The sequence below is a fragment of the Aulonocara stuartgranti genome, assembly GCF_965226115.1.
Source record: "Aulonocara stuartgranti genome assembly, chromosome: 15".
NCBI lineage: Eukaryota > Metazoa > Chordata > Actinopteri > Cichliformes > Cichlidae > Aulonocara > Aulonocara stuartgranti.
The window spans coordinates 39,901,009-39,915,239 of NC_138951.1; the positions used below are offsets into that span (position 1 = coordinate 39,901,009).

Sequence of the window (14,231 nt, forward strand, 5' to 3'; positions counted from 1 at the left end):
TCAGATTTAGCACAAGTTATCTCAACCGATTATAAATCATATTCAAAGCGTTTTGTCTGCGCTGCAAAGGAACACAAACTTTTCAGCTGCCTCAAGATACACCTTAAGAAACAGTATAATGAATGCGTAAAGTGCAGGAAAAACAATGCAATGGTTGCTAACGTAAATTAGAAAATAGTCAACTTAGCGGACAAAGCTGTTGTTGTGGGCCTGATCTCCGACAACATCGAGACGGCCTACCTGGAGGAGATTAGGAACCTGGAGACCTGGTGCCAGGAAAATAACCTCCTCCTAAACATCAGCAAGACTAAGGAGCTGATCGTGGACTTCACTACAAAGCAGGCGAGGAATTACAAACCCCTCATCATCAGTGGCACGCCAGTGGAGAGAGTGGACAGTTTCCGATACCTGGGTGTCCACATCACTCAGGACCTGTCATGGTCCTGCCACATCAACTCCCTGGTTAAGAAAGCCCGTCAGCGTCTCTTCTTCCTCAGAAGACTTAGAGACTTCCATCTGCCACTGAAGGTGCACAAGAACTTCTACTCCTGCACCATCGAGAGCGTCCTGACGGCAAACATCTGCACCAAGCAGGACAGACGAGATCTGCAAAGAGAGGTGCGCTCAGCCGAACGCATCATTCAATCAGAGCTCCCTGACCTGCTGTCCATCTACACCAAGCGGTGCAAGTCCAAAGCTAGGAAGACTATGATGGACCTCTCCCATCCCAACAATGGACTCTTCTCACTGTTGAGGTCTGGGAAGCGCTTCCGCTCCCTTAAGGCCAAAACAGAGAGAATGAAGAGGAGCTTCTTCCCCCAGGCTATTCGGGCCCTGAACCAGGTGTAGGACTGGACTCTCCCAAACACGTCACTATAAGACTGGACTCTCACACACGTCACCACACATTTCCTATAATCCTATAATTCCTATAATTTATAATCCTTATCTTTATAATCTCTTCTGCTATTTGCACGTTCTTTACTGTAAATTCCTAAGTTAATTTGTAAATTTTGTAGTAAACTGTAAATTGTAAATATTGTAAAACTTTTCTTCTGTCATTTAATGGTCGGGCATTGTACAGCTACAAGCATTTCACCCCCATGTCATACTGTGTATGGTTGTGTGTGTGTGACAAATTTGAATTTGAAAAGATGTGTTATCGCATCGCTGAGTTATTTTTCCCAAGCTTCAGGAGAAATTCAGAAGGATCTCACAGCAGTCGAGTACTTCTCTATAGCTTTATTTACATTCATGGTGGAGGTATAATGAATGGAGTGCCTTTATATTTAGCTTCTAAGAGATGTAGGTCAGGTGAATATATGCATGATTTAAACGTATTATTTAATTAAATAAGCTAAAATTAACAGGAATGTAGCCCAATGTAAAAGCATGTAAAAGAGTCCTAAAAGAACCCTGCTGATTTCATTTTCTTAAGTTCATCTTAAGAAGATAAACGTAAAATAAATGAATAACTGACTCTATGTCGCCTCCTCGTGCTTCTTATTTCAAATAATAGCCAAATTGTACTTCTGCAAAACATCTGGATATCTGCAAAGTTGACATTTTCTGTAAAATTTTGTCCAGAGTTTTTTGAGTTAGGATTAAAATCTTTATGTAAACATTTGTGCCACGCTATCAAATTCCCTCTAGATATTTCAAACAGCTTCAGATGAAGCAACTGAAACAGTGACGGGCAAATAAAACGTAGCACGACAAGACAGTTAGCTGTCTCCGTTTCTTCCGTGTGTGACTAAAGTTTGTGCAAACTGTCAAATCTCATCTTGCAACATGATGATGTTCAAACCCTGTATTCTCACTCGTTCAATAAGAGGAGCCGACACCTCTCTCTGGAGGAAAAGAGCTCCCTAAACTAGAAAGCGAGGTCAAACACCTTTGATTGTTCGTCTTAAAACAGAAACAGGCTTCTGTTATTGTTTTATCTGTAGTGTTAGTAATGGATGCCTTCAATCTGCTATAAGGTGGCTTCATTAATTAATCAAACACCAGCGTTTTATCTCAGGCGGAGGTGTTCCACGGTGGTTTCCTTTTCATTCATCCCTCCGACTCAACCACCTAGATGTGATATTTATGCTTTTGAGTCACACTGTGCAGTGAGAATTTCAGCCAGTAACGGCACCCACCTGCAGTGAAGATGAATATGTAAATTTTAAAAAGTAGGTCAGAGATCAAATTTCATCAGGTAGAATCACAGCTGAAATATTCTTTCGCCAAGTAGGGTTTTTTAAGCCAATCTGATTCTAGTGCGACCTTATGGATGACTGCCATCGTTCAGGTTTAGATGATAAAAGTATTCAGTCGCCGTTCATTTATCGCCAGGAGCATAAAGGCAAGAAGCCCTCTCAGGCCATAATTTAATTAATGCTGCCACATGAAGGTAGGACATTTGAGCCTTAGAGAAATCCATGCTGGGGTTACATGTACTGGACTTAACACTCGGGCAGTGACAATGCCTGCGAACGTCTGCCTCTAACTCCTCCTATCATAGAGAACCAAATGGCAGGCTTAGTGGCCCGGTGTTATTAAAACTGCAAATATGTTCGAGCTTAATTTTATTTTCATTACCTTGGTTTGCTTATTTTAATTATTGGCCCTAATCTGCAATTAGCCCAGAGGTCAGCTATACCCACAGCTTTGAAAAACGCCATTGTTTTGAACAAAATTGTCTGGACATGTATTTAATTAGACTGTTAACCCTTGAAATGTCAGTGTCACTCAATCCTATGCTGTCTTATTAGAATGATGAAGGAAAAAATACTACAGACTTCACTAACTGATGAATATGAATTCATTTCATTTAACTGCTGTTAGCAAGAAAAAAGAGGATCAGTGGTGATACCATAATGGGGTCAAAGCACGCCACGATAGCCGCTTACACCGTTAACAATATCGAACGATAACGCTGCGCCCTTTCTGTTACTCCACCTCTCATTTCTTTGTGTTTTGCTAAGAAGCTTTTTCGTCATTTCTTTAAGTAGTCTTCACAGATAGTTCAGCTTTTTGAAGAACATTCAAAGCTCTTATTTGGATGCTGGCTGCCTTTTGCTTTGTTCTTTGTCAAGATGATCGAAAATCCAGAGTTCAGGGGAGGCCAATCCATGATTTGTAATGTTCCATTGTGCGTTTTTCTTTTTTCTACTGCCAGTATTGTAAAAGGTGTGCTTTGGCGACTTTGGCAGTGTGTTTGGGATCATTGTCATTCTGAAATTAAAGCTGCTGCCAATGAAATGGCTTCCAGATGGCATCGCAGGGCGAATCCAAATCTGTCTGTGCGTTTCTGCATTCATAATTCTTTTAGTTTTGACATGATCCCCGACACCACTGGCTGAAATGCAGCTCCAAACCAAACAGAGCCCCCACTGTGTTTTGCAGATGGCTGCAGACACCCACTTCTGACTATTTGAACCGAATATTAGTATTCATGACTCCATCAGACCTGCTGTCATTGATTTTCATTCTAGTTCTTGTGTAATTTGGCAAACCTCAGCTTTTCGTCCTGTTTCCCTTAAGAACGGCTTCTTAGAAACACTTCTTAGAGTCAGGTGTGTTTTTTATGCTCGGATGATTCATAGTTCAGTGTTGAGTGACTTAATAAAAAAGCAAAAAGAATATTTGAATTTCTGTGCTGTGTACTGTTTAAGTTAGAGAGTTAAACTGACACCTGCACAGTCTCCCAGGAGGGCCTTCACAAAATTAGCAGGCTTCTTTTGTGAGACATACAGCTGTAAAACAGCTGTATGAGCACGTGTCCATGCAGTGTAATATTTTTAATAAAGTTAATTTCTTGCTTCTTGCTGCATAATTATTCTCTCTTGTTTGAGTTTCCATGTCAGCTAATGTCTTTATCTTAATACAGATTTTAATACGCTCAGCCCCTCATCAATAGCCCACACTCCTGGGTGCCTGGTGAATACAGCCTGATGTGTGACAGCAGAGCATGAATGATACAGTAGATTGGGACACAATCCAAATGCTTCTCTTTTTACTTCACAGGAGGAGAAGTGTGCCAGTGAGGAGAGGAGGCAGTGAAGAGTGGCCACCAGCTGGCTAAAGCTCTGCCTGCTGTGGCCAAATCAGTCGCTCCAATGGACAACTTTAATTCATTCATTCTGCTTCCTTATCTTTAGAGATGAGCACATGTGTCACCAGTCACCATGCAGAGAGAAAAGGGAAGAGGCAACTTTGATGAAAAATACAAGCATGAAAAGCATACTGACAAAATGCTCTGAAAACAGTCGCTGACTATTTGAAGCTACAGGGCACAAAATATTGAAGAACTTTTCAGTCCCATTTGAGGAAGCCGACAAACAAAGTCCTGCCTCTTTAACGTCAGCTGCATTTTTTGCTTCTTCTCTGTTACCTATTCAGCACCTTGAATGCTAAACAGCCGTAATAAAACACAGGACCTTTCGTGTGTGAAATGCTTGTGAGGCTAGAAAAATCTGACAGTGTTTGCAGTAGCTCAAACAGCATGTAAATAATTATGAAATCCATTATTTATAACTGAAAGGGTGGCCCCAAAGATGTACAGCGCCTGCTCAAACACTTATCAGACACCTTCTAGTCTTACTGCACACAAATTATGAATGAAAATGTGTATACATGTCACACAAGAGCTCTATCAGATATTTCATGTGTACGGCGGATGCCCATCAAGCTGTCTCTCTAAATCAGTGGTGCAAAACCAATGGCCCAAGAGCCATAACGGGCCCAGCAAAATCTCTGAACTGGCCCACCTGATGGGTTTGAGAATGTGAAACTTGCAAAAAAATCATAAATACTTTAGGTTTTTTGGGGGGTAAGATGCACCGCCACTGAGGTGTGACGATGCCAGCATTACGAGTCCGAATGTGTGAAAAGTTAAAAGCATTTCTCTAATATTTTGTTGGTGTTTGGTCAAAAAATACTGGAAATGCACAAAGGTTTCTCTGTTCGCAGATGCACTTGTACTGTTGACAATGATCCCAAACACACTGCCATGGTACTGCACATGTAAAGTGGAAAAACAAATCCACAAGCTCATTTTTCTTAAGACAGCTCGTGCAGGGTATGCCTCCTTTCCTAAATTACATGAAAGTTTTTTGTGTATTTTATATTAAGAGAAAGGGGCGACTGTGGAGCCTCTTCTTAATTGGTCATTCGGCAATGACTTTATAGCATCTGGATCTTTAACGATACTTCACCTAAATTTAAGGACTGCGTGCCACTTTATAAAAGGTGATATTTTTCCCACTTCGCTAGCGCACAAAAAAAAAAAAACCCTTTTAAGACCCATTGGATTATTTCAAAAATGAATTATCATCGACCTCACTGAAGGCTGTGTTACTTCATTCCTGAAAAGAAACACTTTGGAGATAATGGCTTTCAACTGACATCGACTCTAAAAATCTCATTTCAAAGTAATCGCTCAACATCCTCCTGCTGCTTTTGATAACACTGTCCAACAAACTGTCTCCTTTACATTTTTCATTTTTATAGTATATTCCATAAAGGTGTTGCAGTTAGGCTGGCTGTGTTACAAAAACTAATTATTCATTACCCTGCAGGCTGATGTAATGTGCGAGAGTTTTTGGTCCATACGTTTAACTCTTTTGTAATAGAGACACTTTCTATTTGTGAAGCGGAGCAACTCAATATCTGCTGTACTGAAGGATTATGTAAAATATCAGATCAAAGGGAAATTTATAAATAGTTCTCAGAAACCAATTTATACAATAAGATCAAAGGAGTCACAGACAGATATCTGGATCATTGTCGTCTGCGGTATAGATCAATAGCAACGAGCGAATCAATGGCGGAAGCAACCTGAGATAACTGTCCAGCAGGCCTGAGCACTTGACCAAATACAACACGCTCCCACCCCAACTATGGCTCAGGGGCTCAAACTGTGAAGACTATGTCTGACAGCAAAGAAAAGTCTTCCTAATCAATTCACTCAGTTCGAATGCTAAGCCCACATAACCCCGCCGTCTCAGCTTAAAATTCAGCGTCTGACTATGACATGCCTTATCAATCACAGAGAACATCTCCTTTGTTCTGTACCATAAAGACACAGCCAGTTGTCAAAGCACTTTTCATCCTTGAACCCACGTCTCAGTAGAGCTATAAATAACTGGCCTCTGAAACTTCACTCAGACCCAGCTCATTAGAGCCAGGCATTACCCAGAAATAATGGCCACAATTCTTGGTTTTGTACCAAAGCGGGCATGAACACTGTCTTAATACATGGAGGTGGATACAGATGATCTGCAGAAACAGATTAAAAATCGTTTTGAAAATGAATATAAAAAAGTACGTGTCAATTTCTTAAAACCCGAATTAGAAAACTTGCACGATTAGCTTTCTGGATGCGACTCACTAACTGGGCCAAGACGAGCCTTTTTTCTTTCACTTCCCCCTCCCTCCCTCCCCACATCGCTGTCGATGAGTGCTTGATAAGCTTTTCCAAAAGTGAGATTTAGCAGAGGGCATCTATACAGAAACTTCAATGAATAACAGTGAAGCAAAGGTGCACTTCTGAAAGAAAAGGGAATGGCAATAATAGTCAAGCACCCGAATTCTGCTTCTACTTACAAGTGGTGGTTTCTATGTGACCACGACAGCTAAAGCCCAGTATCATTCATTAATGCCCTGGCTCCTCATTACTGTCTCCTCACACTTTTGAAAGACTCATTACCTGCATAATGGAATAGTGCTTAGAACAGTCAGACCTTTCCTTAGTGTGAATTAATCATCTACATGCACCGACAAAAAGGGAATTCTCGCATTAAATATTAAGAAACTTCTTTAGCTCTCGACTTTCTCAAACTTCTGGATAGTATACTTTCTTGAAGTGCATCGTCAGGGATCGTGGATCTGCAAGGCCGGTGCACAAAAAAACACGGGAACCCAAGGAAGAAGAAGGAGATGTACTTACAGTTGACTGTGACTTTTACTCTTTTGGTGTCGGGAGAGGCAATGTCATTTAAAGCGCTGCATTCGTAGTCTCCAGCCTGGTCCTTTGTGATCCCAGTGATGTTAAGATTTTCGCCACTGTCATACTTCTTGGCTGGAAATAGAAGAATAGAGGCAAACTACTTACCACCATGTCTACACAGAATACAAACACGTACGCGCATGCGTAAGGCATTTTGTGCTGCCTGTGGTTAGTGGGTGGAAAGGCCTCATTTGTAGCAAATTATTTGTAAGTTTAAGTCTGAGTAGAAGATGCAATACAATTAGATATTGCATTGAACTCCTGATTACCTTCCTTGCATCCTAAAATAGCAGCGGACCAGCAGAGCATTGATCTATTTATATTGATACAGCGGTAGGTAATAATGGTGTATTCCCAGTCATCCGCTCATCGTTTGCTCAACCCCACGCAATGCAGTTAGAGCTGTCCCTGAAGACAGACAGATTTGATGGCTCAATGCACATGTCAGTGCTTTACTGGCATAACAACAGTGGCATGGCCCACTTTAAACATGCAAATCCACACAAAGATGTCCACTCAACACTCAAATTAAAATAGGCTAACAGAGATAGACTCACTCGGCTAATTTCTGATGCTAGAAACTGCATTAATAATAACGCGGAGAAAAGTAGAGCGACACAGAATAATATGGTTTCCAGAACAATTCGGATACAGCCATCAGGAATAAATACATTAGTGGCATAAATGTGGGAATTCTTAATCATTTTATATCTGAAGGATATAAGCTGAAAGACAGAAAGGCAAAGCAGCAAATGCTGGAAAGTGTTCAAGGCTATGACACACTTTTAGCCAAAGCGAATGAATGTAAATGAAGTTTATCTCAGCCAGCATTATGGGTAAGCCACTCATTGTTTTATTTAATGCTGTCGTTAGAATGAATAGTTGAGTCACTGATGGAAACAAAATTAATGAACAACTATTTTAATAACCAATTAATCATTGCCGCCATTTATTTAGCACTCATCTGGAACCTGTTTCTCAGTATGTGTGCTTATGTTTGTGCTTCTTTATGTATGAATACATCGTTTATATATAACCACAATTTCACTGGAAGATGAAATATGAAAATGACGACTCGGCTAATCGACACTGAAAATAGCATAATCTGAAGCTCTATTTAACATGTTAAACCAGCCACTTAAAACAACGTAATGGAAAAATCTGTCCAATTATTGATAATCACGGCCAATAAGCTCCAACTGACAGCAAAGACACGTTCTGTTTCGATTAAAATCACACCTATAAGACTGTTTAGATCATTTAGCTTGTGAGTGTGCGTGTAACAAATGGTTAAAATATCTCAGCAGGCTGCTCTGTGTACATATAAGAGAAACTGTGGTAGATTTTTCCCCAGACAACAATTAATTTCCAACCCAGTGGTGCTCAGTGTGAAATCTATTTATACAGAACCTTTCAGCCTGGTAATGGTGGTTTGGGATGGAAGATGTGTGGCCAGACTCAGAAGGCATGGGATTCAAACAGAGCACACAGTCAAGTTAAACTGAGCACAGTGTACCATACAGAAAACCACAGAGATTTAACCCCGATTTAGCCAGATCTTATAAGAGAGGAGTCGGAATAAAGACAACTTGTGTTCCAGAACAGCTGCCATTCGGTGCTGCCTGCAAGTGAGCTGGATTTTATATGTAATGCCACATTCTCCAACCCTGGTGGGCATTTTTTTCTTTTTATCTGCAAACCACTGTGTCAAAACACTTGAAACCGAAGGAACTGTCGATAATAAGTTTTCTTGTCTCTCCTCACACTGTCGTGGTGGCAACAATGAAGTCCAAGAGTCTTGGCAAAGATATTGTGGCAACACAAACAACTGCAAAATAAATAAATAAATAAAAGGGCCAGCGTTTGAGAAAACAATCCATAAATAAGCACTGAATGTGTCTGAAAAACCACACCAGTTAGTGTGCCAAGAGAGCACATGGATGGAGACATCACACAAAGGGCTCTAATTTTGTGGAGCTGGATGGTAAGCGGCTGGGACACAAGTGAAGAGGAATCTTCAGTGGGTGCACCGCCTTTGTTTCGTTTTTGACTTAATCCCACTAATGTGTGAGAGGGTGTGCAGCAGAGTGTGTCAATATAGTAATCAAATGGTGGAGAGCACGTCTGATGTAATAAAAATGTGATTTTGTCTAGACAAGGTTACAGTACCAGGATGCAATGCACAGTATTTCCATGTGCTATTAAATTACTCGTGCAAAGATTGCAAACCGGTTTTTATTTTAAATAACACACTGCCGTTTTCTAATTTCACTCGGGCATATCTCTCATAGCAAAAGATAAATAGCAATCCATTAGATTGAGAGACATGGTATGCTACAAAGTCCCAATGTCAACAATATTACAAGGGAAGAGGCATTAGCTGCTGAATATAAGCAGTGGGTGGCTTTCAGTAGTAAGCTAATCATCTAAGATAGCTTACATATCTGTGTGGCACCTTGGCCTGATGATACATGTACAGCTTGTATTTGAACAAAGAGATTAATACACAAATTGAAGTCATTTTTAACTACATAGTATTGTTAATGTTTCCATCTATTAAGTGGACTTACTGAACGGAAGCAAAGCCAGAACGTGACAATTGCTTTACTGGTCATATCGTGTATTTTTCTTAGTATATTTTTTGATCGTTCTCAGCATTTGCATTTGGCAATTTGTTCAAAAGAATGAGAACGTGCTTTTATGATGTGCACAAGTGACTAGATGATTTAACGAGCAGTTTTGATCATTTGAAATGCATCAAAGCCACCGAGAAAAGCTGTAATAGCGCAGTCATTTTAATTTAAATTTGAAAGAGTTTCAGAAGGCAGAGACAGACTGCACAGTGGATAAGTTTTGTCAGCTCTGAAAACCCTTCCAACTGTCATTGTAATATAGAGTTAAAAATGATGCAATCTGCCAATTAATTTGGGGCAGCTGAATCATAATAATTTCCCCATATACCCTAATTATCATCATTGCTATCTGCTATCTGAGTTTTCAGACTGCTTTATAGTATCTAATTGATCATAAAGAAGGCAGAATGTTTGCTTTTTTCATATAAAATTGCTTGCATGTGTGTTAGTATTACCCACATGACACCGCTAAAACCAGGTATAGTCATTAAAATGAATGTCTACTTGTTGCAAACACAGCTCTCGTGGATCATTGCGGCCCATTAGCGGTTGCATTTTGGCTTGATGATTAGAGTTATCTGATGCTTGTTTTTTATTGTGAAGACTCTGAGAGCTGCGCTTTAGAAATGACCAATATAAATAAACTTAATTAACAACATATATACTATAAAGAAATGCAAGCTTCCATACTACAGAGACACACACACACCCTCCGGCTCTATACTCACTATACTTGGTATTAAAGACACACAGGGCTTAGAAATCCACGGTATGCACTAGTGTCTTTAATAAGGCAATGAAATCAAAAGCAGTGACCCACAAGGCCAAGTACTGCTGCTACATATTACGAAATGCTGTAGTTTCCACAGGAAAGAGCTTTTTTCCACAATCACTCACTTCCCTGCCTCTACAGGAGGTCGATTACATTAGAAGAAAAAAGAAAAAATGTTAAGCATGATGCTTACATATTTTTCAATTCATTTGCATTCAATTATGTTTTATTTATATAGCAATAAATCACAACAGTGACCCCAAGGTGCTTCATATTGTAAGGTAAAGATCCTACAATAATACAGAGAAAGCCCCAACAGATCGGATCAGCCAATATCAGGAAGCACTTGGCAACAGTGGTAGTGAAAAACTCCCTTTTAACAGGAAGGAACCTCTAGCACAGAGGTGGGCAACTGCAGGCCTCGAGGGTCGGAGTCATGCAGGTTTTAGATGTGTCCTTGATCCAACACAGCTGATTCAAAGGCTAAATTACCTCCTCAACATGTCTTGAAGTTCTCCAGTGGCCTGCAGGACACCGGCCCTCGAGCCTTGGAGTTGGACACATGTGAACTAATCATTTGATTCAGGTGTGTTGACCGAGGGTCATAGCTAAAATCTGCAGGACACCGGGCACGTGAGGGCTGGAGTTGCCTACCCCTGCTCTAGCAGAACCAGGGTCAGGGACAGGAAACCATCTGCCGTGACCAGCTGCGTGTAAAGGGAAGGAGACAGGACGAAAGACAATCATAAATCTACATATGAATCTGCAGTATAAAAATGCCGCAGATTGGTTTTTAAGGGTGTGGAATAACACCTCAGCCTTTTAAGATCCTCTTTGTAAAAGTGTTGTACCATGTTTTCATAATCGGTCAACCACATTCTCTATAAATATATATTCTTTTTAAATAAACCTTTTTGATCATTGAAGTAAATATTTTAAAAAAGCATTTACAACACTTCAAAATTAAAATTGAAAACATAGGAAAGTGCTTTCTTGAGTCAGAACTGTACCTGCAGTGCTGTATAGCTTGTTAGAGCGCAGTCTTTCTGCACCTCCAGATGATGCTATCGTTTGACCCACAGGTTCCCATCCACACAACGTTTATTTTCCTTTGCAGAACGGCACTGAAAGAATCTTTTGTCCCATCCAGCTACTGCAGGTTTCGCTGTGATGCTTTTTTCTGCTATGGACTGTTGTAAGAGTACAGCCTTTTTCCTTTTTTGCAGTGACGTACGCTGTCAACAATTTACAGTATAAAACAATATAAAAGTGGAAATGTGAGTCTTTTACAGTCTCTTGCAATCAGTCTCTTATACAGAAATGTGTAACTTTGTTGAAACTGATATAAGCCACACAGAAAAAAGTGCAGCTTTTTGCTCTTCAACAACTTTTTCAATTACTGTCTACAAAACCTTACCTGCAGTCAACATCAGAAAATACTTGAAGAAACTGTTGTATTGACAACGTGACTAATCGTGACTGTAAACAATGATGTAAAGATAGTTTGCTTTGTTCACTGACAAAAGTATTTACATTTGAGAGATAAATTAAGGCAGGTTTGCTTGAATTGTTTGGAGAATTCTTGTAAACGCTGAGGATGATTTGTCTAGTATTAAATGAGGCTGTTGTAATCTGTCTGATGTCAGATTTTCCAATGCTACTAACAAGTGTAGCTTTCCTGGTAAGCAAATTGATGCAGAATGGGTCATCTATGCTCGGTTAGTCACATGATATTAAAAAAAAAAAGCGTCTGACTTTTCAATGCCTCCAGTTAACCGCTTTGAAAAATGACGACCTCGCATTTATTTCAGTATTGACACAGCATAAATACAACCCACAGCGAGTTCAATATCACTGAACTGTGAGTACACAGAGCAGATAAAAGAGGCAGTGAAGACTTGGGATATGAGAGCAAATTGGAATCATTCACAACAGGAATGAGACATGATGTCAGTCTATATTTAATCATAGAATCCAGGTGAAACTGCTGTGGCTTAATTATGGTAAATGGAAGGCAGTGTGACTGGTCACAGCTAGTGCATTACAGATGTAGTCAATTAATGTGATGATGGTTCAGTCCCACTAAGCTCTATAGCCCCACAAGCCCAATACCACCATCATCTTTAAGACTACATAGACTTAAAGGCCGGCACTGATTTACTGGAGCTTCATTTAATCAGTTCTGGAATAGCACCTTTTGTGCAGGTAAAATGTAAAAGAGTTGCAGACTAATGCACAAAGCAACACTCACATATGAATGGTGAAAAGAATAAAAATGCTACCAATTCAATTAAAAATACACAAAACAGATAAAAGCAAATAAAATTGATCTCAGCAGGCAGGGACATGACTGAAAAAGGAAAAACAGCAGGAAAGTGTACAGGGAGCAGAGAAGGTCTGGAGCCCCTGTTAGTGGGCTGTCCACAGTTTTAGAGAATGAGTAATTATACTTAAAAGCATTAAAGCTGGTAGGCAGCAAGCTGGTGTCCATCCTAAATGATGGCAGTAACTGGTCTCTGGCATTTATCAACCTGCTGGTTGTTTTGATTCAGGTACCCTTCTATCAGGATTCGGAACCAACGGGAAAACAAAAAACTTAAACAGTCACAACTGAGCAGAACTCACACAAGGTTCAACACAGGCGATCGTGGCTCAAGAGTTGGGTGTTTGTCTTGTAATCGGAAGGTTGCCGGTTCGAGCCCCGGCTCGGACAGTCTCGGTCGTTGTGTCCTTGCGCAAGACACTTCACCTACCGCCTGCTGGTGATGGCCAGAGGGGCCGACGGCGTGATATGGCAGCCTCGCCTCTGTCAGTCTGCCCCAGGGCAGCTGTGGATGCCACTGTAGCTGCCTCCACCAGTGAGTGAATGAATAGTGGTATTGTAAAGCGCTTTGAGGGGTTCCAAAAAGCGCTATATAAATGCAATCCATTATTATTATTATTATTATTAACACAGACCAAAAAAATATTGCATGCACACAAAACTAACTGTGTTTTAAATGGGCAGCACATTGAAGTGCATTGTGATCCACCCACATAATGCCATTCTGGCTTGCCATGCGGTTACCATTAACAGTGATTGCACCAGTAACCTGCACCAGTGTGGTTGGGAATTGCTCTGCTTGAGTGGTACCATGACAGTTAAATGCTGGGTTATTCTGGAACAGCCTACGTAATTTGGGTTTCCAGATCAAATGCTACCAGACCACACTGATTTCACCAGATGTCATCTGTCTTACTTGCACCTTGCTGGTTTGGAACATCTGACCACAGAGATGAGGCTGACTGTGAAACACTTGAGACCCTGCAGTGAGATGGCATTGATACACTGATAAAATAAAAATACATAATTATTTGAAACCACCAGCATTGCTGGTGCCAAATAGCGAGGGCATAGACGTGCAATAAAAAAAATTGTGGGCGTGACCTCCGCTGAACACAGACAAGCATCTTTGTGGGCTTTTGGAAAGGGAAAAAATCTTCACGCGCTTCAGCCTAGAGAAGCAATCGAATGCTATCCATTTCACATGAGCAGATCACAATAATGAGAAACAGGTGTGAGTAATAATGTCTCCCACGCTCAACAGTACCCTTTAGTGATATACACAGGTGGCATGTAGGCTTCCAATTAAACTGACGGAGCTAAATATTCCAGTTTGCGAGTGTTCATAATTCTGTAGAAAATATGCAGCCTTGTGCTGATTCAATGTGAACATAATGACATCTCTGAAGTTATCAAATGCTAGCAAACCCGGTCAGGCAAACCAAATGGAAAAGGATGGTCATTGCTACTGTTACATGAGTTTTCCCATGCCTAACATAGCAAACA

General features: G+C 40.5%; 1 protein-coding gene across 2 annotated transcripts in view; it reads right to left on the minus strand.

Moving 5' to 3' along the window:
- The window catches only part of negr1 (neuronal growth regulator 1), a 228,596-nt gene that overhangs the window by 56,980 nt on the left and 157,385 nt on the right, over positions 1–14,231 (minus strand). For both annotated transcript variants that reach the window (XM_082505589.1, XM_082505590.1), the window contains exon 4: positions 6,938–7,069. In XM_082505589.1, the coding sequence (XP_082361715.1) occupies positions 6,938–7,069 (132 nt within the window). The remainder of the gene's footprint in view (positions 1–6,937; positions 7,070–14,231) is intronic.